Here is a 25,933-nt window from a genome sequence, read left to right as displayed (position 1 = left end):
CCTGAGTCACCATCTGTCAGATCCTACTGGAGATGGTGGCTGAATAAGCAGCCAGTCCTTTTCTTGGTCCATCCGTAACCACAAAAAGCGAGGCTGACTTCCGTAAAGGACTCAGTAGCTGCCAGATACACCCGAATCGCACGAACCACATCCAAGGTATGCAAAGCAGATTCCTTGGGATGAGCCAGCTTGGGACACAAGGAAGGCAACACAATGTCCTAGGAACTGTGACAGGATAATGCCGCTAATTCAGATACCCTGGGGGCTGAGGTAATAGCCACAAAGAATGTCACCTTCTGGGATGGCGTAGACAAGGGAATTTCTCGAATATTCTCAAATAGAGGTTTCTAGGGAACTGAAAGCACTAAATTGAAATCCCATAGTGGCAAAAGAGACCGTACAGGTGGAGCCACATGTCAAACTCCTTGAATGAAGATACAAACTAAGGAGTGTGTGGCTAGGGAGTCACTGAAAGAAGATTGCCAGGGCAGACACCTGGCCAACTTCTGATCAATGTCTGTTGAAGAAAGGTTAAGATCTGAGCCACAGAAAAGGATCGACTCACACCAAAAAATGTACGCTTTCCACGTACAATGGTATATCTTCCTGGAAGACAACTTCGTTGCCTTCACCATAGTAGGGATCACTGATCCAGACAAACCTATATCCCCCAGTACCTGGCTTTCAATAGCTAAGCCATTTAAACCAGCAACTGTAAAGCAGGGTGGTAGATTAGCCCTTCACTGAGAGGAAGCCCCCAAGGGATGTTTATGTTTTACTGATTGGAAGATCCTCGCCCTTGATTCCTCGCAGGAACCATGGAAGAAGCCCGAGCCGAGGATGATACTGGAGTTGCAGTGGCCCTTGGATGTCTGCGGCGTCTGCCAGAGCAACCTGTGATCTCACCACAAATTTTGGTATCCTCCTGTGGAGCCGTACCTGCTAAAGGAGCTGCATGTAGGACTATCCAAACAGAGCTGTCTTGAAGGTGAATAACACCAGACTCAAAACCTGGATGCAAATAGGGAGAGAGAACTATCTGTGTGACAGAAGCCGGTGAATCACGGCCTGTGGTTCCTGAAATTAGTCCAGAGGATGGACCACCCTGGTCAGAATTAAAATCGGACCTAGGTAATTCAATTACCTGGACAAGGGTAGGGGGCAACTTAGGTAGTTCTGACATGACCTGAACCTTTGCAGGAATTAAATCTGCATAAGGAGACTCGGGACCTAAAAAACCTGAAAAGGACAAGCTTTGTCCCCCTTTCTGGATACCCCCAAAATAAACTTCTGCAGATATCCTTGATGCTCAAAGTAGTCCACGGGGCTGGAAACCAGCGCAGATGTCCCTCTACCCCAATACGGTGAGGGCAGACCTCCATGGGCTGAGAAGGAGGGCCCCCGTCTGCAGCGAGGCTCCTTTCCTTGACTGTGGCAGGACGGAACTCTCCCCCCCCCGTGATACCCTTAATGATGTCATCCAGGGTAGCCCCAAACAAGCGATCACCTTGAAAGGGCAGATCAATGAGAGCTTTCTTAGAGGCTTGGTCTGCGGACAAATTCTTAACCTACAGCACGCGCCTAATCACCACTGAAACAGAAAGTTTGGAAAGCACAGGAGCTATATACAAAGCTGCATCACAAATAAACTGCAGCCCATGGACCAACTGGTTCACTAAATGACCCCCCAGGCCCTGGCACAAAAAGCTTGGCCCATTTAGTTAGGGTCTGAGACACCAGGGCTGAGGCAACCACTGGCGGTAATGCCGAACCAGCCTTAGTAAACATTATGCGTGCCACAGCCTCTGCTTTCTTGTCAGCCGGGGTACTTATAGGACGGGAATTCCTCTACTGTGATCATGGTTGATTTATTCAACCTGGAAACCGGTAGGGTCCACCACTGGTGGACTAGCCCACTTTTTTCAAAGTGACTCCTCAAAAGGTTAACGTAAAGCAAAATGTTTGGGGACCACAAAGAGTAATTTTGGTTGTTCCCATTCCTTACAAGAAAACCTGTCAAAATAAAGCACATAAGGAACACAAACGACACAGCCACATCCGTGGCTACATCAGCCGCATCCTCCATTTTTTAAGTCCCACGCACTGCAGTGATAAGTGCGTCTACCAGCGCTTTTTCATTCACTGATGCGACCATGGAGGAATCATTCTCACTATCAGATGGATCAGGGGGTGTGATATTAAATCCCCCTGGATGGGCAGTGACCACAGCGGCATCAGACTCAGAAGAAACAGACTGAGGAGTGGAAGGCAGGGGGACGTTCCTCCTGGGCCCCTAAAAGGAAAGGAAGACCTTGCAGTACAAAAATGATCTTATGGCACCACTTAAGAATCCCCTTAAGGCTCAGGGTAACCATCAGCAGAGAGAGAGATAACAGAGACCCCTCAAGGACTCCCGACTGGAGAAGCGCCAAAAATTCGGACCCAGCAACACCATGGATGCCATCCCTTTTCATATGTCCCTGGCACAAAAAAAGGGGGCGGAAGAGGAAGAAGGGGAGCTTCGGCATCCCCACGAGGCTTTGGTCGTCTCCAGCGTCTCCTGGACAAAGGGAAAATGGCTCTGGGACATCGTCAGGCTACACAAACATGGCCGGGGGCCAGGGACCAGCCAAACCAAAGGAAAATAGCTGCCATGATGTCATCAGACTTCTTCAACATGGCCATCGGCAGCTTGAGACGACAAAGCATGCTGCCAGAATCTTCCCTGTGTCGTCTGCAATGCTGCGCCCTCTGCAATAGGACCCCCCCCCACCTGAAGGTACAATAGTTCCAAAGACAGGGCATACAGGAAAGACTCTGCTGCGCACTCTGCACCAGGACCCCCCATGCACTACACCCACACTGTTACCAGTAGGGAATGCACCTAGGGATCTCCTACACTGGGACCCCTCCAGACTACTAGGGCAGATCACACACTATCCCAGGACCCTTACAGAGTGGGGATGGCGGGGGAGACCACAGGGGTCTTCGCTGCATCCTCTGCCCTGGGACCCCATCCAGACTCAAGGTCCGGACAGGGAGGAAAGGTAATGGGGGAAGCCCAGCTCAATGAGGGATTCCAGGATGGGAGGAAGGAACCTGCAGGCAGGTCCGACCGTCCCTGGAGGTTCCCTGCATCCACCCAAAAAAAAACAATGACAAAAGGGGAGAGGGGGGACTGTACTTATCCTTCCATGGTGTGGGTGATGCTTCAAACAGAACTCCCCGCCACCATAGCATGGGGAGCTGATGGCCAAGGGACCGCTGTGACTCAGACCCACGCTAAGTCATATGCGACCCTGCAAGATGTTTAACTCACGGGCCAGCCTCTGTCCGTTAGGCTATGTCGCGGCCGACCTAGTGTGTTGCTGCGGTCTTCACTCGCTTGCTGGCTGGACTGGGGGGAACCACTGGATCTAGATTATCCAGCCCGTTGACCCAGCCCGGCAGTTGATTGTAAATCTTCCAAGGGAAAAAACAAAGATGCAAGGAAGAAGAAAACGTTGCTAGGACCAAGAGATCCCAACTGAGAGCCTAGGTCCTTACTCCTGACTGGACAGATTAAAACCGATTACCTAGAGCAGAGAGTGGTGTTATATAACAGCTGAGGACAGCCCATGGGCGTAGCCAGGTGCTTTTGTTCTGCCAAGTCCAACTCCTGGAGGTGGCAATAAAACCCAGTAGTTGTGATTTATGGAGCGCTGTGTCCGTCAATGAATGAAAGAGAAAATTTTGCAGTGAGCTAGCCCATTTTGCTGAAATTTTATTGCAGCAACTCAAAATGGTACTCAGTAGTAGGCCCCACATGCTTGTATAGATGCCTGACCATGTCAGGGCATGTTCCTTTTGCGACGATGGATGGTGCCTGGGGTATTTCCTCCCAGATCTGGACCAGGGCATCACTGAGCTCCTGAACAGACTGAGGTGCAATTTGGTGGCGTCAGATGGACCAGAACATAATGTCCCAGAGGTGTTCTATTGGATTTAGGTCAAGCGAGCGGGAGGGCAATTTAATGGTATCAAGTCCTTCACCCTCCAGGAACTGACTGCATACTCTCGCCACATGAGGCCGGGCATTGTCGTGCACCAGGAGGAACCCAGGGTAGGGTCTGACAATGGGTCCAAAGATTTCATCCCAATACCTAAAGGCAGTCAGGCTGCTATGGTCTAGCCTGTAGAGGTCTGTGTGTCCCTCCATGGATATGTCTCCCCAGACTATCACTGACCCACCACCAAACTGGTCATGCGGAGCAATGTTACAGGCAGCACAACATTCTCCACAGTTTCTCCAGACCCTTTCATGTCTGTGCTCAGGGTGAACCTGCTATCATCTGTGAAAAGCACAGGGCACCAGTGGCGGACCTGCCAATTCTGGTGTTCAATGGCAAATACTAATCAAGCTCCACGGTGCCAGGCAGTGAGCACAGGGCCCACTAGAGGCCACCCTCATGAAGTCAGTTTCTGATTGCTTGGTCAGACATTCACACCACTGGCCTGCTGGAGGTCATTTTTGGTCAATATGTCAGGAGTGTTTTTGACTTTTTTTTTTCTGAATATTTCTTATCTATAACTGTCAATTTTTTAAATAATTTAGCAAAAATGAGTCTCTTTACCATGAAGAAGTCATGTGATTTGTGACGCAATGTATCCAGTGGAGCTGGGTGACATCACTCCGGTGGGAGTGAAACCATTAGTAGAGTGTGCATGGTGATTCTATGTCCCATTCACTTACCTATTACTGCCCTAAATTACTGATTGTGAGTTAATTTTTAAATCATAAAGAAGCTGGGCATTTTAATCTGTATTATGCATGGAGTATTACCATTACCATAAATTCGAGCAATAATTCTGGGTGGAGGCTGGGAGGTCATGTCCCTCAAAGGGACCCTACACACAAAGTAGCTACAAACACAGGGAAGTAGATCTGCAAGGATAAATCACAATAAAGTGTGTGAGACCTGTTTCATTCAGGGGTCAAAACCTAAGGAGAGCAGGCATTTGACAAACAGCGGTTGGAGTGGTTGCACAATAACACATTAGTGAAACGCATACCAAGTGGGCATGGGTGTCTAATGGAGATATTACTGGATGGTGTATACTTAATGGACTATAAATTATATATGCATGTTTTTTTTTATTACTATTATTATTATTATTCCTTTCACAGAATTATTTTTATGCATCATATGTAATGGTGATTTATGCAGAGCTGAATTGATTATTTATATTATTTGTGTCACAGAATATTTATATGCATCATGTGTAATAGTGATTTATGTATAGAATTGTTCATTGGTTTACAGCGGGATCGAAAGTTTGGGCACCCCAGGTAAAAATTTGTATTAATGTGCATAAAGAAGCCAATGAAAGATGGAAAAATCTCCAAAAGGCATCAAATTACAGACTAGACATTCTTATAATATGTCAACAAAAGTTAGATTTTATTTCCATCATTTACACTTTCAAAATAACAGAAAACAAAAAAAATGGTGTCTGCAAAAGTTTGGGCACCCTGCAGAGTTAATATCTTGTACTGCCCCCTTTGGCAAGTATCACAGCTTGTAAACGCGTTTTGTAGCCAGCCAAGAGTCTTTCAATTCTTGTTTGAGGTATCTTTGCCCATTCTTCCTTACAAAAGTCTTCCAGTTCTTTGAGATATCTGGGCTGTCTGTCACGCACTGCTCTTTTAAGGTCTATCCATAGATTTTCAATTGTGTTGAGGTCAGGAGATTGTGAAGGCCATGGCAAAACCTTCAGTTTACGCCTCTTGATGTAATCCCCCGTGGATTTCGAAGTGTGTTTAGGATCATTATCCATTTGTAGAAGCCATCCTCTCTTTAACTTCAGCTTTTTCACAGATGGCATCAAGTTACCATCCAAAATTTGCTGAAATTTTATTGAATCCATTTTTCCTTCTACTCGTGAGATGTTCCCTGTGCCACTGGCTGCAATACAACCCCAAAGCATGATTGATCCACCCCCATGCTTAACAGTTGGACAGAGGTTCTTGTCATTAAATTATATGCCCCCTTCTTCTCCAAACATACCTTTGCTCATTCCGGCCAAAAAGCTCAATTTTAACTTCATCGGTCCACAGAACTTGTTTCCAAAATGCATCAGGCTTGTCTATATGTTCATTTGCAAAGTTCAAACGCTGATTTTTGTGGTGAGGACCTAGAAGAGGTTTTCTTCTGATGACTCTTCCATGAAGACCATATTTGTACAAGTATCTCTTTATAGTGGAATAGTGTACCACAACTCCAGTGTCTGTCAGATCTTTCTGGAGGGATCGTGCAGTCAAACGTGGGTTTTGAATTGTTTTTCTCACAATCCTGCGAGCTGTTCTGTCTGATATTTTTCTTGGTCTTCCAGATCTTGCTTTAACTTCCACTGTTCCCGATGACTGCCATTTCTTAATTACATTCCAAACAGAGGATATTGACATCTGAAAACGCTTTGCTATCTTCTTATAGCCTCCTCCAGCTTTGTGAGCGTCAACTATTTTCAGTTTCAGTTTTCTAGACAACTGCTTAGAAGATCCCATGGCGCTGATTGTTGGGGTAAGGTCAGATGAGTCTGGGCATTTAAAACTTTTGAGATTGACATCACCTGGTCTTCCCAGGATATGATTGAGAACAATCCATGACACTGGCAGGTCTCAGCCTTGCAAAGGGGGCAGTGCATGCTATAAATTCTGCAGGGTGCCCAAACTTTTGCAGATGCCATTTTTTTTGTTTTCTGTAATTTTGAAAGTGTCAATGATGGAAATAAAATCTAACTTTTGTTGACATATTATAAGAATGTCTAATCTGTAATTTGATGCCTTTTGGAGATTTTTCCATCTTTCCTTGGCTTCTTTATGCACATTAATACAAATTTTTACCTGGGGTGCCCAAACTTTCGATCCCCACAGTATATGTTGTGTAAAAATGCACAACTGCAATGAGTCACTTTTATAATTTAATTGTTCAGTGATAGGAGCAGCACTCCACTATAATTTTAACATATCACTAAAAAAGTGCAGGAGCACAGTTATGTGGTAGCAGCAGCTCTATATATACCCTTAAATTTTAAATCATTGTGTTTGGCAACTCAGAATTAACTTTTTTTTTCAAACACAAATGTATTTTTCAAAATATTTTTTAACAGCTATAACTGTTAACTTGTAAAAGGTATCTTGCGACTTAAAAAGGGGAACAACTAATTTGTTACAAATGGTCCCAGTGGGTCTTTCTAAGCCCCCTTACATGTCACTGTTGACACTGGTTATTTTTGCACATTTAAAGACTAGTACAGCAGTTCAGCTGTTACTACATTTAAAGGTTTCCATGAAAATAGCAAAGTGTAACTATGTATAAACGTATTCTTCTACAAAAAAAAATGAAATTCCCTACAATATTCATTACTCCCTGCAGCTCCAAGGATCTTCCCATTTTAGAATGTAAGGGAATTCAAATGCTTAGTCTAACCTAGGTTCTATTCTAAGGTTCTTTCCTCCTGTATGCTATTTATTCCATAATACCTTTGTCCTTGTAGGAAGCCAAGGTGTCTGGTAATTCACATTCTTTGTGCATCGTCTGATATTATCTGCCTAGAGAAGGGAATGCAAGGCTGCTGGACAAGTCCTCAAGGCCATGTATCCATTAATGATTACAGAATGTAGTATAGATTTTCAGTGCAGGAATTGCTTCTGAAGAATATAACACTCTCTGTGGCCAGTGCTACCATTTACAAAAACAAGAAATTGTACAGCACTTTTTTATAGAAATGCCCGAAGAATATGACCAAATTGTATTTCACAATAAAACAAGGCAGTTACCAATGACCAAACTCATCCTTTATTTTTTTTTTTTTTTTACAGATTTGGTTTTCTTCTACAAAATATTTTCCGTTAAAACAAAACACAAAAAAGTACCATATCTAAACTCAAGAATATAAAAATAAAATATTGCAGGTTACCAGTTGTATAAATTTATTTACTAGTATCTTCCAACTGGTGACATTTGTCCTGAAGTCCATAAAAGATTGTAGGCACCCATTATGACTTATTATTGGGGAAAGTGGACATAAAAAATTGTGGTGTTCATGTTTGGGGATTTAAACAGCTGCAAAAGCCAATGATGATGTGGATGGCCAGAAAGGAGTATTAACAAACTGATGTAAGTAATATTACTCTGTGTTATTAAATTTATTGAAAACTTTGGGAGGGGGGGGGGGGATTTAATCAAACTATTATTTAATAATAAATTTTACTATAATAAGTAATAATAATTTAGTATTGCGCCGAATTCATGAAGCATCTGAGACACTTTTGGTTCTGACAGTGACTTGTGCACAAGTTCAGATGGTTATAAAATGTACCACGTTTACATCGTGCGGTAATGAATGCGCCAAAGACAAAATAAAATACAGACAGTTGGAATCATTTGAAAAGTTGAGCCAACTCTCTTCTGCCGTACAGAGAGAAACTGGTACACCAGAATTGGCAAAAGCGTCTTGCGCGCATTCTCAAAGTAGCGGGGCATGTGCCAATCTCGAGGACAGTTTCTAGACAGGTACATGAATTTGGCGCATGCTGCATCACTTTTAGAATGCATAAGAGACATTTTCAATGCATTAGGGACAATTTCAAAAAATCTGTCTGCGCCAGATTTCAGTTTCACAATTTCACAGTTTGTGTTTAAGCACATGGGGCAACCTTTTTTGTCCACTTATCTCATTTCTAAATAATCCCTTGGTGCTGGCGCCTCCCAGCCCTATAAGGGGGTTTCAGATGCTGGGAGGAGGGGTAGAATTTTTGATCCAATCCTGAGCCAATCTAGGTGGTCACATGATCAGAAAGTTGCCAATTGCAAATAGAGACCAGGAGCGTTCCAATAGCCGCTGGTAACTGTGCTGGAAGTCCGCAGGGTGCACACTCTCGGCAAAGCTCTATTTATCTTTAGGTATACATATATGCGGCCTCTCAGAGTTAAGGCCCACCTGCCAAGAGGCCACCTATATGCATACAGCCGGCGGGAAGGAGTTAAAAACAGAACACTTTGTCAGTAACCATGTTCGTTTCGTCAACAAAAAGAATTTTAGTAAAAAATTTGGCACCCAACCTTTTTATGGTGATTAAAAAAAAACTAAAAGTACACCACATTTTCATTCACTGCCAAAAACTATGACAAAAATCGATTCCCTTTTCGTTAAACAAAAACTAAACGTAATTGTGAGGCTTCCCTTAGCAGCAGTTTACAGGCTGTGCAGTCAGCATTACAGGCCTCCAAGTCCTCAAACAACCGTCCAGGGCAGCACTGTGCATTACAGGCCTCCCCCGTTGATGACCGTCCCGAGCAGAAAGAACTGTAAGTGTGTACATTACAATTACAGGTCTCCGCTCAGACCACCGTCTATCCAGAGCACTGTGTGCATTACAGGCCTCCTCTGACAAATGGTATCCAGGGTACTGTGCATTACAGACCATCCCTCAGACCTGAGTCCATCATTCAGCACTGTGCAGCATTACAGGCTTCTCAGAATCAGACCACTGTGCATTACAGACCTCCCCTCATACCACCATCCAGAACACTGTGCAGCATTACAGGTCTCTATCATTCCACCATCCAGACTACTGTGCAGTAATACAGGCCTCCTCAGACCACCATCCAGAACACTGTGCAGCATTACAGGCCTCCTCAGACCGTCTAGAGTGGCTACAGTGCCTTGCGAAAGTATTCGCCCCCCTTGAACTTTTCGACCTTTTGCCACATTTCTGCCTTCAACATAAAGATATAAAACTGTAATTTTTTGTGACGAATCAACAAGTGGGACACAAATCATGAAGTAGAACAAAATTTATTGGATATTTCAAACTACCAGGGATGAAACCCAGCGTCTGGTGAGGTCTATGCGTTCCAGACTTCAGGCTGTAATTGACTGCAAAGGATTTGCAACCAAGTATTAAAAAGTCAAAGTTTTATTCATGATTGTTAATCTGTCCCATTACTTTTGATCCCTTAAAAAGTGTGACGCACATATACAAACTGTTGTAATTCCTACATCGTTCATCTAATTTGGATGTAAACACCCTCAAATTAAAGCTGAAGTTAAAGCACATTGTGTTTATTTAATTTCAAATCCATTGTGGTGGTGTATAGTGCCAAAATGATTAGAATTGTGTCAATGTTCCAATATTTATGGACCTGACTGTAGGTCCTACTCCTAAACTAGGCAGAAACAAACTGGGAAGGCTATAGCAGAGTGTGTGGGTGTATGCCTGCAGGGACTGCCCCATAGGCGTGGTAAAGTTTTTTCCTGCCTAGTGTCCTACTCCTGGAGGGGGCAGCATAACCCAATGGTCAAGAAGAATATGGGGATGCGTCTGTCAATTAACGATAGAGAAAAAAGGTCTTTGATATCACTGTAAGTCCTCACTGACTGGCCAAAAGTTTACTTCAAAGTAAACCTGTCACAACAAAAACATTTTCTAAACTACCCTGCCCACTCTGCCCCTCAACTGCCTATGCATACCTTTAGTACTGTTCCTGTTCCCATTGTCTTCCCCACAAAGTCTTCCACAATTTTCAAAAATACTTAAGCTGGATACACACTATACAATTATCTTTAGATTAGTTCCTTACAATTTACCAAAACCATATAATATGAGGTCAAACCTAAACACTTTCAACTTGTAAGCAATCGAGCAGACCCTTGTACTACATAGTTGATGGCAAATCTAAAGAAAATCAAACCACAAAATTTGCATAGTGTTTATCCAGCCTTATGGGCCATACACACTATAAGATTTCCTGAAGACTTTTTCCTTTACACTTACCAAAACCATATAATATGAGGTCAAACCTAAACACTTTCAATTTGTATGCAATCTGGCAGGCCCTTGCACTACATAGAAAAGGTAAATCTGAAGGAAAAAGTCTTCAGAAAATCTTATAGTGTGTAATGGCCCTTTAGTGTGTAGGATTTTGCAGAAACTGTGTATAAGCTACGAATGCCATTTTGAGTCCCTGTTTGTCCTGTTGACATAATGTTACTAAATAAATTAAAATGGCAGAATGACAGTGTATCAACTGCTTAATGGAAAAGTGTACGCCAGCATAAGTAGAGGCAAAGTGTTATTTTTAATAACAAAACAACAGCACTTGCATATTTTCTGGCTACATTATACATGCCAAAGAAAGAAAGCCAAGTAGATTTTCTTTATTATTAGCTTTAATCAAACACTGAACACTTTTTCTGTTTCTATAGAGAATACAGGGCATAACATTAGCCAAATGGCAGGCATCCACAGAAACATACAACACAAGTGGAAAATCTTAAGTTTGAATATTTATGCTGATCATTAGGAGGGACAAAGCCCTCAGCATCTTCAGAGCAGTGCAGTGGAAGCAGCAGATGTTTGCTATCTACACCGAGCAAATCTTTGTAGAAGAGTGTCCTTGTCTTTTTAGGTGGAAACTGAATTAATGTGTAGAACATGTACAGAAGAGTAGTATTCAAACAAATTCCAACTTATACATCCACCTGAAACAGACATAATTCAACACTAAAAATACTTTCAGACAGCCATCTCTACAAAAGAGAGATTTCCATTTTGAGTAGGACAGCATTGTTCAGTATGTTGCCAAGTCTTCCATCCCTCAGGCAACCCAGCGTTGTAGATTGGCCCATAGTAGCCTGTGTCACTGCCAATCTCCAACAAAACAGAATAATACTCTATCTGGATGACATTTCGTTTTTTTGTTTTTGTATCTTAGTGCTGCTCATCTCCCCCATTCTTCTTCTCCCACTTACTGTCTACATGCACTAGATCCAGGATTGGCTTTGAAGCATATAATGAATGCCAAAAGCAACACCGCTCCAGGTGAAGTGATCCTCCCTCTGATGACTGGGCGCTCGTCTAGTCCGTGGTCTTAACGTGTAATCCAATATAGAAGAGAAGGTGACCACACTCCAGATTGTAGAGAATGAAATACTTTATTCCATAAAATCCACAGAAGGTATCAAAACAATCTGTATTGTGATTGTGTTTTGATACCGTCTATGGAATTTATTGAATAAGGTATTTCATCCTCTGCAATCTGGAGTGCGGTCACCTTCTCTTCTATAGTGTTTACTTTGGACCGGCTTCATAAAAGTGAAAACATTCAAAACACGCCTGTAAAATTTGAGGTTGGAAAGAGCACTGCAACAGCCAACAGCGATGCATGCAACAGGATGCCAAGGAAGCAGCACAGCTGGGACACAATCGTCACCCCATAACAGGAAGCGACTGAACAAGGATTTTCATTGCAGGAAAACCAATTATTCCCCCAAAGCAGGTCTTCACCATGAAATTCAAGTCCCCTCCTATTCATCCCTCCTCCCCTCTGCTACATAAATCAGGCACTTTTTTTTATGTACTTGCTGACTGCACACTGTAGCTTTACTGCTACAGTACGGGCCGGATGCACAGAATCACGTATATATACATGATTGATCACAGCAGAAGCTGAGCAGCAGGTGCTGGCCAATGGGTGACCACCAGCACCCGCTGATTGGCAAGGAGGAAGAGAAGACAGAGCTCTATGTATGTAAACATGTAAATATGTAGCAGAAGACATATTGGCCTAAATTTATGAAGAAATTCGATTTTTAAATCTTTCTTTTGGATATGTTTTATAGCAGAAAGCAAAAAAATATTACGAAGGTCAACTGGTTATTTACCTCAGTAAAAGGGTTGTGTTCCGAGCCACCCGCCAAGGCGAATGACATGGTCTATGCTCGTTGGGTCTCCTGAGACATCACATATCCCAGGAGGCACAGACCTTCACTGACAATAAAGGAAGTGGGTGGGCCTAGTAGTGCATCATCAGGATTTCCTTTCACTTCCTGTTTGTTCTCTAGGACAGAAAGTGAAGGGAAATGTTGCAAGAGGGACACAAGCAGCACAAAACAACCCAATAGGGGTTTTAACCATTTGCAACTCTACCCGAAATGAAACAAAATGTTTTGCCTTTACAAACATTTTATTTAGTTAAAGAAATATCAGCAAACTCCTATGCTTCAGAAAATGGACCATAAGTTCCAACTGCATACTTTGTGAAAGTGGTAAAACTTAAATGAGATTATAGTGATTAGGTTTATACAGTCATGTGAAAAAAGTTAGAATAGCTTGTAGAAATTGTTGGCTTTAAGAATATATTTTAACAGGCAAACACTAGATCTTCATTCCAAAAATTCCTACAGGCAACGATGACATACTTGAAATGACACATAAAATGGACATAGTGAATAATTATCATATTCTAAATAAAAAAGACCACCTATATTTACCACCTCTTTAAATCCATGACATTACAATCAAGTAATCCAGATAAGGCACCAATGACTAGAAACTTTTTAGGAAGTATGCAAATAGAACCTAGAACCTGTCTAAATTAAGGCTCAGATATCTAGGGTCTGATGTTCTCTTTGCTATTGATATGTGTGGTGCCATCATGCCGAGATCAGTAGGAACTCTCTGAGGGGCTCAGAAGGAAGGTTGTGGATGTCTATGAGTCTAGCAAGGGATTTGAAAGGTTTGTCGACTTGTTTTAAGTCAATCATTAAAAATAATCCACAAGTTGCATAGCTTTCAAGCTACTGCTAATTTGTCCAGGACTGGCTGGCCCAGAAAATTCACCCAAAGAGCTGACCATTTGATGATAAAAGTAAGTAACCAAGAAACCCCAAGACTTCATTATGAGATCTGAAGGTAACATTTGCAACAGTTGGTTTTAAAGTTGTTAAAGAAAAAGATTGCACCAATTTAACCCGCAATGGGTGGTTTGCCAGTAAAAAGCTTTTGCTGTCCAAAAAGAACATTGAACCCAAATTGTAGTTTACCATTGAACATACAGGCAAAGATCAGGCCTTCTGGAACAATGTACTGTAGACTGAAGAATCAAAATAGAGTTGTTTTACCACAGTAACAGGTAACTAGTTTGGAACAAACTGAAGACAGCATTTCAACAGAAGAATCGCATACCAACTGTGAAGCATGGTCTAAGAAATGTTATGATTTGGGGTTGCATTGCTGCCTCAGGAATAGGGCAGCTTGCAGTCATCAAGTAAACTTCTAGGTACTAGGAGGCCATCTGTTCAAAAGCTGAAGTTGAACAAGAAATAGATCTGTTAACACAAGCAAATCCAAGGAGTGTTTAAAAAAGAAAAAACGTAGGGTCATGGACTGGCCTAGTCAAAGCCCTGATTTCGGTCACCTAGAAATGTTGTTAGGGGATTTGAAACTGAAAGCTCATACTAGGAAGTTAACAAATGTGTTTCAACTTTAGACATTTTGCATGGAGAAGTTGTCTAAAATTTCAATGTCAGAAACTGGTGGGAAGTTTTTCAAAAGTCTATAAAACGTAATTACCGGTAAAGGGGGAAATACCAGCATCTAGGGCTAAGGGTTGTAAGTACTTTATTCACAGTACATTATTGCATATATTGAAATTTTTGTTGAATGATTGAAAAAAATACTAAATACTTTTTTTTTTTTCCTCAAGTAGGTAACTATTATTTGAAGGCACTGTTTGAATGAAGATCTAACATTTGCCTGTTCCAAGTATGTGAAAAAAGTCAACAATTTCCATCAGGCATTCTTATTTTTTTCACATGTCTATCTAAAAAAGATGTCACTCCTCGTCTTAAGATGAACAACTGCAAATTCTCAGGGCTTTGTAACACTGCAATTGGAAATTCTGTATCTTGCCAGCAACAAAATACCAGATTTAGGGGCAGCTTTTCTTTGATCAAATGGCACTAAGAAGTAATAGACAGACGGTACCAGTTGGGCTGTTTGAATATATAAAAAAAACCTCTACTCTTACCTCTATCTGTGAAGTTTAGTTCTAGGAAAAAAACGCCAATTAGCACATAAAATACTTTCATGCAGATATTTCAAACTGATGGCGAAAATGGCCCTGTGAAAGCTAACACAGCATTTCCACCTTCGGAAAAGGCACTAGAAGCTATATCAGCAGGCAGAAGGTGGAGTCACTTGACCTTTTGGCTGCCAAGAACTTCTTATGATGTTATCAACCATGTACGCCACTAAATGCAGGCACAAGCTGTCACTGCAGCCGCCATCATCTCCCCCCGTACACTTTTCATCAGGTAGCCTTTATTTGGACAGACAATTCCACAGCAATGATTTGAAAGTGATTGAATGCCTTTTAATAAAAGCGTTTTGTAGTCATTCCCCCTGAAGCTGTGTGATCTTCTATTTATTCAATCGAGAGTCAAGCTGGGTGTGCTGAAGAATGGAAAGCAATTTAGTCCTGTAAAAGTAACAAAGGGCGACGGCGGACAGGATGGGGATTTAACACATCGGCATCTTTTTTTTAAAAGTCCGCTAATGTTTCACCGCTTTCTTTGATGTGGCTCGGCTGTTCTATTAAAACGTATTAACATATTGAGTGGAAAACATAAAAACAGTCATTTAAATATGTATGAGCATACAGCTGATGTGTGCCTTTCAATTATGATTTAGGCTGGACTTACTTGCACTGAGGTTCCTCGCACCAGTCCCTGTCACGGTGCTTCTGCTCATTCCATGCAACAATCTTAAGCTCACCGTCTTCAAAGCTAGAAGAGAAATGCAGAGAGAGATAAGAAATAAAATACATGCTGGTGGTACAAGGCTGCAACTGGACATATGAAGCGGGGAGACGTGAGCCCAATAGAAACGTTCATTTTAGAAATATTTAAAAATACATCTATTTAAAGGAGAACACTGGTACAAAGAGAAAACATAAAATATATATAAAAAAAGAACTGTCAAATCCATGAAATATGATCAACCAACACTCTTTCACATGAAACTCTTTCTTGTTTGGGCCCGATACTCAACGACACACTTAGAAGGAATAGTTATCACTCAATTTTGTAAAAGAAATACATATGTAGCCAATTAACATTTTTGTGCTGGTAGTAAAAATCTTCTCCCTGCAAGGTAATGTCATAAAGTGCTAGTATGCATCGCAGGCTAGCACGTTACGAAAGACTTACCTTGAAACGAAGCCCTCCAGCAGTATGCTGTCACCGCTGACAGGTGTTTCATCTTCATCCGGTCTTCCTCCTGGTTCGCAGGCTCTGGCCACTTGAATGGCCAAACTGCAATGATGCGCTAATGATAGAAAGCCGCTCCAAGGTGTGTGTGCATTCTATTAATCCCCACACACACTAGTCAGGTGCTAGCCCAGCACGCATGCTGTATCATGAAAAACAAAGATTCCGGACGGTTGCACATCCAAAAAATCTTCTTTATTCAAGACCAAATGACAGGGGGTTCAGGGGACTCACAAGTAGATGCGTTTTGCGCTAAAATTAGAACCTAATCATTACCCATAAGAGGTAAATGAACTTTTCGGTTTGTCCTGCATAGAGAAAGCAAAAGCTACAAAATTAACTGGAAAAGATGTGCTCACTAAAAAAAAAACAGAAAAGTTTTCCTTTAAAATGGTAGTAAAGTATAATGCATTCTAGCACATTATGCAATTGCCCGACAGCCTTGTAACAGCTGCTAGAGAAAACTTCTCAAGAGTGAGCACTCATGGTTTTTATGTTCATAAACTGAGATAAGTGAATAACATATCACTGGGCTGTGCAAATCCAAAAGAATGGCATTCCTTGGTTCTCCTCAATACTCGAGTGCAGAATTGCTCATTACTCATGTTTCCAATATGTCAGATCAAAAGAATTAGTATGCACATATTATGGCAAATTGATTTACCTACTGTCAGATCTGCCTGTTATATCATTAGATCTATTCACTCATCATCATTTATAAATCTTTATACTTTGCTTACATATTCTACAATAGGCCATAAACCATTAAGATGTCAGAGAGGTGCACTTTGGTAAAGATTCTGTTCAGATCTAGATTTCAACGCTAAGGCCACACAAAACAGAAATTTGATTTTTTGGTAAATGCTCAGAGGTTAGCCACCTGGCAGCTTTTAATCTCTTTCTGATGGTAAAATTGTTTTATTTAAGCTTCCAGGTCTTCACATGAGCAATTTGATGCACCCCTTTATTTTATATTATGGAGAATGCAGCAGGAAGGATGAAAACAACCCTTTTGAAGCAAAATTCGGACCTGAGAACTATGCCAGGGAAATCCAGCTATTAAACTCCCCAGGATATAAACAGCTCCTGGGTAACCTAAAGTAATTGTAAACCTCAGACATTAAAAATGAACAAATCATATCCCTCTATATATAGTGTGTGCTTGCCTCTAACCAGAGCATTAAGTGTAATTTCTGTCTCGCTGCTTTGTTCCTCTATTATTGGCATGAATCACTTCTGACAAGTTTTCCTGACACCAAAACAGGGGAGGGAGCCCCAGCACACAGTCTGTGACAAACAGCCTCAGTTCTGTTCCTGTGAGCTATGTGTAGGGGTTGTGTCCATTACCTCCTATCAGCTTTCAGAGCTCGCCTTACTGAGTTATGCAGAGTGTAATTTGCGTTCTTTGCCCATTTTTTTAACCGACAGCTCAGACAAGGTGTATAAATTCTGGACTTTAAATGGTTGTAGAGAAGAGAAGACTGCAGATAACAGATACAACTTATGAAGTCGGATTTATGCAAGGGTTCACAACCACTTTAAAACTGAACTCCGGACACAAAAACTTTTATATAAAAAGGTGGGCAAAAACTTGGGGCATTAGCTAGCTACCAATAAGGTATCTCTAATGCTGTTGCTTCTTCTTTCTTGAAAGATGTTCCTAACATGCAGCCTCCAATGGTGAAATTGCAGTGGGGAAACTAAGTCGGGGCTGGAGCACATCAATCATAGCAGGTTGGTCGCTATACAGCATTTCTATTCAAAAAAGTCTTGTATTCTTTTCAGGGAATCCAAGGCATTCTGTGATTTGATAAGGGGTGATTAGGGCATTGATGTACTCCTTGTCTAATCACAGAATGTATTTTATACACTGAAAAGAAATCAAGATGTTTTCTGAATAGAGTAGCTGCAGAGCAAATGCCTCCCATGATCTTGATCTAGATGAAATGACCATAAGAGGCTGCAGGGAAGAAACAATTTTCAATGAAGAAGCAGCTGCCACCAATGAGAGAACATTATTAAAGGTACTGTATTGGTACTTCAATACATAGGATGGCCTGAGAAAGGAGTATGCATGCTCAATAACGCGTAGCCACACTCACGCCGCTTCAAAAGTGATCTCATGTCCGCTTCCCTAGTGTGTTCCACGCTGCAACCGGAAGGCTGCGGTCCTTCACCCGAAGATACCTAGTAGGACTTTGTGTCATTCCATCTAGACACAGCAGGAATTCCGGAACCTAATGTCTTGAGAGTGGTTGATCCAGATGAGCACTGGTTTAACTTTTCTATGCGAGTTGCTCTAATTACGCAATATATATATTTTTTTTTTTTTATCTTTGCTACGCTTAAATGGTGCTTGTATTCCTGTTTGCTTATGTTTCTATTCTGCAGAGACTGCTCCTAGCTCCCAAGTACAAGCTGCCTTGAGTGTGCATTGAATCAAATTTTAACACATTCATGGGCTAAACATGGACTTAGTCTTATTTGACTCTTTGATTTATGGACCAGTAGCCAGTTTTTGAGGGTCTTTCTTCATTTGCACCATGTTAAAGTATAACTAAAGGAAAAAAACTTTTTTTTTTTTTTTTAGTTTTAGATAGAGTCGAGATGGATTAGAATACCTGTCAGTTTTTAACTGCTGTCTCTGCCTGTTTGGGAGATTCATCCTCTCAAGTTGCCCTATTTACCATTATCATTGAAAGCAAAAGAAAATCCCAAACTTTGGGTTGTCCCCCGAAAAGTAATAGATAGGGAAATCTTCCAATGGGGACACTAGTTCTGGTCACCTGGGGATATCCAAGAGATTCCCTTAATTAGCAGGGATTTCCCCTCACGTCCTGTTTTGGCTGGGGGACAGGAAGTGACAGTAAATATCCCTAATTGGACAAAGATGGCAAAAATAAACATTGCAGGGGTTCTAATTCTCACTTACTCTATCCAAAATGGAAAAAAAGGTTAGTCTATAGTTCTACTTTAATTTTTTTCCGTATTTAGGTAAACCTATTTAAATATACAGAACATGCCACATTTTTGTCTATAAAAAAAAAAAAAATCAATAAACCCAATGGGTTTTGGTACTAAACATGTGCTCTGATGGAGAAATGACATAGAATCTGGCTGCTATGGGAAATGTGTTTATGTCTTATTACTAAATGTCGCAAAAAGATGACTACTGCTAAGATTCAAAACATAACAGACATCCTTCAGATTCTTCTAATCCAAATTGTTTAGACAATTGCTTGAAGCTGGTTTCCAAACATAACAAGATATTTGATCGTACGCTAATCAAAGGTGGAATCTAAATACAGATCATAGTGGTAAATGGCGCACCTTCAGAAATAGAACGTTTAAATTGCATGCAATGCTCTTTTAAAAGGCCAAATGTGTATCCAGCCTTTTACACTTTAGCTAAATGATTGTTTTCTACACACGCAATTAACATTTACTTTTCCCTGACACTGCAGCACAGCCAGCTGTTGGTGCTAATGTAGAATATACCGAACAAAGTGAAAAATGATATGATTATATATATATATATATATATATATATATTGTTTTTTATCACTTTTACAGGGTGATATAGCGGTTAGCATTGACTAATCAAAAAAATGGAACGTTAAAGCTTAATACTAGGCAAAAAGCTAAAAATATTTTCTACAAGCACAGGAAAAAACCTGTTGATTACGAAAACATGCAAATTTTGTCATACTAAACTCAAGTCTTTATGTTATCAACTTTACAAGCTATCTCTTGTGAATTACACAACCTCTGCTCCCTTTGTAACAAGGATTAGGAGAATGGGAGGTGTTTGTTAGCCAAATTAGGAGAGCAGTCTGGGGTGGCAATGTTGTTTCTCCATAAATACTGTGCAGTGAATGAGGGTTGTCCCCCTCGGTGTGTTACTGGCAGGATCACCAGAGGAAAAAAGGGTATAAGCAAAAAAAAAGAGTGAATTCTCCAAACATTGCGATCAGAGCTACTGCATCAGGGCAGAGAGAGCATGTGAGGGGGTTTGAATCACAGAAAAAGCTCACCCATGTGATGGTGGAGGTGAACAGCAATAACTAGGCTTCACTTAGCAATGTCCTGGGAGTATCCCAGTCAGACTTTGAGGGGTATTGTAAATGGCCTACACCTTTAGCAAGGGCATGATTTAGCTTTAGTCAGAACTGCACAGTTTGTTTTTATCTGCAAACACCCTTTACCTGCATAGGCAGTTTTTGTAAAAAGCTGAACTAACCCTTTAAACACTTTACCACCGGAGGATTTTGCTGTCTTACGTCCAGGCCACTTTTTGCGATTCGGCACTGTGCGAATTTAACTAACAATTGCGCGGTCGTGCGAAGCCGTACCCAAACAAAATGTATGTCCATTTTTTCCTCACAGAGAGAGCTTTCTTTTGGTGGTATTTGATCACCTGTGTGCTTTTTACTTTTTGCGCTATAAACAAAAAAAGAGCGTACATTTTGAAAAAATAACAAAATTTTTCACATTTTTTTATATGAAATTCCCCCCAAAAAAATGTAAAAATCAAAATTTTTGGCCAATTTGTTTTCTGCTACCTAGGTTTGGTAAAAAAAAAATCGCAATAAGCGAATTTTGATTGGTTTATTGTATTAAGATTACTAGAAGAAAGTCACAAATCACGAACAAACAGCTAGTAAAAGTAGCGCAGATAGTAAAAAATGGTAATCCTCCACATAACAGATAAAAGTCTCTTTAAAATCTCATACAGAGTCTTCTTAAAATTCTCTCCACCAGTTGGGAATAAATGTGATTTTTATGGGGTCACCACACCACAAATCCTTCACCTCCGTGCTCAATAAGGGGGGTGGCAACTCACCGAACAGTGTGGCCCACCTACTCTCATAGGCTAGGCAGCAGAGCAGAATAACACAAATCTCCTCCAGTCAAATGTCAAACAACTGTGTCTTTTCTTGCAAAGATTTATTCCTCCTCACAGTAATACTCCCATTCACCACAATTGCAAGGAAAGAAGGGAAAACCACACTAGCGTGATATTGTTTTACACTCCACACGTTTTTATTCACAAAAATCCAAAAGAAATGTACTCACAAACAAAGCATAGGTAAAAGCATCCAATGTCAAACGGACAGTGTCACGGATGCACCGATCGGTGCTGAAGGTCTGGCTCACCCTTTCCTCGCTGATGATCCGCACCGCGTCAGCCTCCGTAGGTAACACCCGCTCACTTCCGGTCGCCGTAAGGTTCACTCCCTGACATGTTTCGTCATATCCGACTTGTTCACAGGGGCAAAAGTTATTGGGTTTACTAACTAAGGGAAAGATTTCTGTCATTTTTGGTGGGGTTTTTTTTGTTAACGAGTAATGGCGGCGATCTGCAATTTTTTTTGCGGGATTGCGACATTGCGGCGGACAGATCAGACCCTTGACTGACATTTTTGACACTTTTGGGGGTACCAGTGACATTACTACAGTAATCAGTGCTATACATATGCACTGTTACTGTAAAAATGACACTGGCAGGGAAGGGGTTAATTTTATTGGAGAGGGAGGGGTTAATGTATGCCTGGTGCTTACTAACGTGTGTGGGGGGAGGTGACTGAGTGACACAGGGATAGATCGCAGGTTCAGCTATGCTGAACCCTGCAATCTGACCCTGTCTGTCACTTAGGAGATCTGCCCGCTTTGTTAACACAAGCGAGCGGATCTCCAGACTCGATTCCCCGACGATCGGGGAAGAGCAGCGGTGATCGCCGCCGCTCCTCCCCTGGCCCGACTCCCGCTGTGACTGAATACAGCGGGAGCGAGCTTCCGGCGGGGCGCGCGCGTGCCGCCCACAGGGGGAGGAGTCCAGCGACGTAGGTCTGGACAGAGGCACAGTGAGTGGGGCTAAAGTGGTTAAGGTAAAAAAAACGTTCAATAAATGCTACCCCCGGCATCCCACTCTTAAACACTTTTCTGTGCTCGCTCTCTTCTCACAGGAGACTGGGCAGCAGTGGGAGCTATTGGCTCCTGCTGAGGTCATTCCTATCCTGCGAGGAGGGAGCAGGGGGCGGGGCAGGGGACACTCAAAGAGGATGAGCATTTTTGCAAGTTAATATAAGCGTTTTAGAATCTCATTTTAAGCATTTTACATGTGTATTCAAGCTTCAACTTCTTTGTTTTAGCTAAAGGATAACACCAGGGGGAGACTATTTCCTACAGGCTAAAAACACCTAAAATATGCCTTAAGAAGCACTCAAAATGCTAAATGCCAGTGTTAAAAGATGTTCTCCATTGAAGTCTATGGAGCTAAAAGCACCAAGTTTGCGTCTGAAGTGGCCCAGAACAGCCTCTGAGTGGCTCAAGGTTCTTTGGAGAGTCAGGCGTTGAGCTACAGGCACCCAAGCTCTCATATGGGAGTAGCTTCCATTGAAATACATAAGCTTTTGGAAGTTGACAATTTTGGAGCTAAAAGCTACAAAACACTCAGGTGTGAACGGGGCTTAAATGTATGGCCTTCAATAGTCAAGCATGCAATAGTAAAACAGAAAATAAGTGCACAAATCCTAACAATTACAAGTGAATTTTGTCTTGACAGTTTGGGGTTAAAAGCGATCAGCACCCTGTCCCTGTGAAATTTTAATATTCTTATTACATTTGTATGAGATTCCTACCATATTACAAAAACTTGCTCAAGTCTGAAAAGTTTAACTTGGTTTTATAGCGTGTCCTACTGTTTATACGATGTAAAGATTTTAGATAACTAAACCATAAAGGACTGTCCAATTAATTAATATGATGAGCAGATGGAAGGAACATCGCAAACTAATTTCAGAACTCATATTTAAAAAGCCAAAGTAGGAATTCATACTGAGTGGCTGAGTATACCAGAGCCCGATAATTTTACCTGGTGGGAAAAAAATAATTGAGATGCACTTCCTGCATACAACACGCTAGAAATTAGATCAAACTGAAGTGACCTTCAAATCAATTTATTTTCCAGCATGCAAGGAAGAGCATTCATACATGCAGATGAAGCAATCTTTTGTACTAAGCTCTTCCTAATGCTCATCGGTTTAATTCACAGCCACAATCCTGTAAAAGTGGCTACACACATTACAGAGGAAATCTAAAATCCAAACTAAACTGCAAATACATTTCAACTTATATCTAGCCAAAACATTTTTCTTACTTTGAATTGAGTAGAAAAGTTTTTTTTCTCTGTCTGTGACCTTTTGGGGAAATTTTCCCTAACTTCCTGCCCTGGAGACACGATCACTTCTGGTTCAGGCCAGTTCATAAGGGACTGGCCAAATTTCTTTCCATGTATGGTCACTAAGGTTGAACTTCTGTTCAACCTCCCTGACAGATTTGAGCTGCTCGATCAGCGATGCAGCCTGTAGATTGCAGCGCTGATCTGTGTATTCTCATAGAATATAAAGACACAGGATTGAGGATTCCCCCATCCACTTTGAATGCACTGATGGGGAAATTGTGTCAATCTTTTTTCGTTCAATCTGCTGTTTGAATGAAAAATGACCGACTCATCTATGAGTGGCTTGACTCAACAGAAAGTCCTCTAGGGCAGTCAATGACGTTGAACAATTACAATCAGTGTGCAAGATCAGTATTGGATTGTAGTCTTTCGAATGGTATTGCAGCACTATATGAAAATATCTTACCTCCAAAATCTAAGAAAACGATTTATAAAAAAAAAAAAAAAACTGTAAAAGGAGTGTAACATGGTAAGTTTAAGGATGACCTGCAGGGATAAGAACAATACATTTGTTTTCAGCACAGGCCTTCTGACACCAAGAGCAAGCAAAAAAAAGATTTTCATCTTTGTAAAAGCAATGCAATTTATTGCTCAATTTAACCCACTTGAGATTAAAATTGCATTAAACCATCGGTGTTTTTATTAGCTTAACACACGGAGCACAATAACATAGGCCAGGAGTTCCCAAACTGTGGGTCGAGACACACTGGTGGATCGCGAGCTACGTTTGAGTGGGTCGCGATGAGCCGGAAATCACTGAGAGAGGGCCCACTTATATTGTGCTGTGCGAGCCCACGCAAATTACAGAGTCGGAGCAGTAAAATCACGATGGATTCAGGACCCCACCCACGCAGTTTACGGAAGCTGGTCTGCATTTCCCACGAGGAGGATACTTGCATCAGTGAGTACACATGTGGGCTGTTATGTAGGATATGTTCATGAGGTGCAGAGCCTGATCCTCGGTCCTGCTGGCGGCAGTGGTATTGGCTAGAATGGCGGCGGAATTCTCTCAGCTATAGCGGACAGAGAAGGCAGCCTCGGAGTCAAAGGAGGAGCAGGTGGCCCCGCGGTGTCAGGAGTTTCATGGCAGCTTCTGTGACCCCAGTAGAGGATCTGAAGGAGAAGAGCCAAGACACCAAGACCAGCATAGAGCTCCTCATCATGGAGACTCTGGGTGAGGTGTGCTGGGCCCTGGAGAGGGCAAACTGGGGCTTCACCTTCACTGTGTACCACTGGGAGAGGAAGGAGGGTGAGTGTCATATAGCCTGCTGATCACTGTCCTGAGGTGGTTGATTTCTGTCCTCTGCCTGCCTTATAATTTCTATGAGGGTGCTGATTACTTACAACTCCGCTTATATGCCACAGGTTTCTGACCCCTCACTTAGAACATCTGGCAAGCGTATTCAATAATAAATTGAAAAGTAGTAAATTGATATTTTTAATTTAACATCCCCCTCCCTTTATAATATGCATTATTATTATTATTTGCATTTTTATAGCGCCAACAAATTCTGTAGTGCTTTATAGCATTCAATTACAAACAAGTGGGTCCCGAAAAAATAACTGTATTCAGAAGTGGGTCTCGGCCCAAAAAAGTTTGGGAAGCCCTGACATAGGCATTCCCCAGTAAACTATGTATTTAAATTCCTAGGCCAGCACTTGCAGTTGACAACTTTCAATGTTGCTGGCTGATTCTCTCTCAGTGCTGCTTCTCAGAAATTACAGTCCTCACATTAAAGAGTAAACCATGGACAGGGCAGTCTGGTGTCAGTATGCAGGAGAAAGGAGCAGGGAAGTGCCTTGCCATCCTAGACTAAACGGCTCTTTGTTTCTTTTGATGCACCACTCTAGTCCCAGCATGCAGAGTGGTTCCAAGGATTGCTGAAATAGTGCATAGCACACAGTGATTATTCGAAGCAGCCATAACTGCTGGCAATAATTGCATGCAAAAATCCAACATGCTGGACCTGCCTGAGATTCGAAACCTCTATGGCCGCCTTAACGCCCATGGTTTTGGAATCAGAAGTCCAACAGGCTCATATAGGTGTGATGGTCATGTGTCCACATTTTTGGCCAGATCATGTGTTTACTATATATAAAAATATATACAGATAGACACACAGACACATATATACACACACATTCTAACATACACACTTATATAGATGCTGGATGGATAGAAAGATCAATCTTTCAATACAGTGGATAAATTATTCTGAAGGTACGAATTGCCAAAAACTGCACACATATTACAGTTCTCACACAATAGATGCTTTCTCAGGTAAATCATCATGTCACACAGCTACTCCTTCAAGGTGCTACTAATGAAAGTAATCATCAAACCCGAGAGACGGTGCCAAATCCAGCTATGCTGAGGAGCATAAATATTCAGCACTGTAAGTTACATTACTTAAGACTACAAACTACTCAAAAAAAAAGGAAAGCCTGGCAGCTATGCTATTTCTACAGGGTACATTTATTGGCTATGCAGTTCTGAGATTAAATATTGAGGCGTTAGAGGAAACAGCATCAAGGCCACCTAAATATGCTGCCGTGGCGATGATCGAGCGCCTGCTTTACATTTTGATTATAGGA

General features: G+C 41.6%; 1 protein-coding gene across 1 annotated transcript in view; it reads right to left on the bottom strand.

The window, feature by feature from the left end:
• NBAS (NBAS subunit of NRZ tethering complex) overlaps positions 1–25,933 on the bottom strand; it is a 1,303,215-nt gene that overhangs the window by 954,585 nt on the left and 322,697 nt on the right. The window contains exon 22 of the mRNA XM_082252487.1: positions 15,529–15,612. Coding sequence (XP_082108613.1) covers positions 15,529–15,612 — 84 coding nt within the window. The remainder of the gene's footprint in view (positions 1–15,528; positions 15,613–25,933) is intronic.

Source organism: Pelophylax lessonae (assembly GCF_965119305.1).
Source record: "Pelophylax lessonae genome assembly, chromosome: 3".
In the NCBI taxonomy this organism is placed as follows: Eukaryota; Metazoa; Chordata; class Amphibia; order Anura; family Ranidae; genus Pelophylax; species Pelophylax lessonae.
This window is presented reverse-complemented; position numbering and strand designations above follow the sequence as displayed.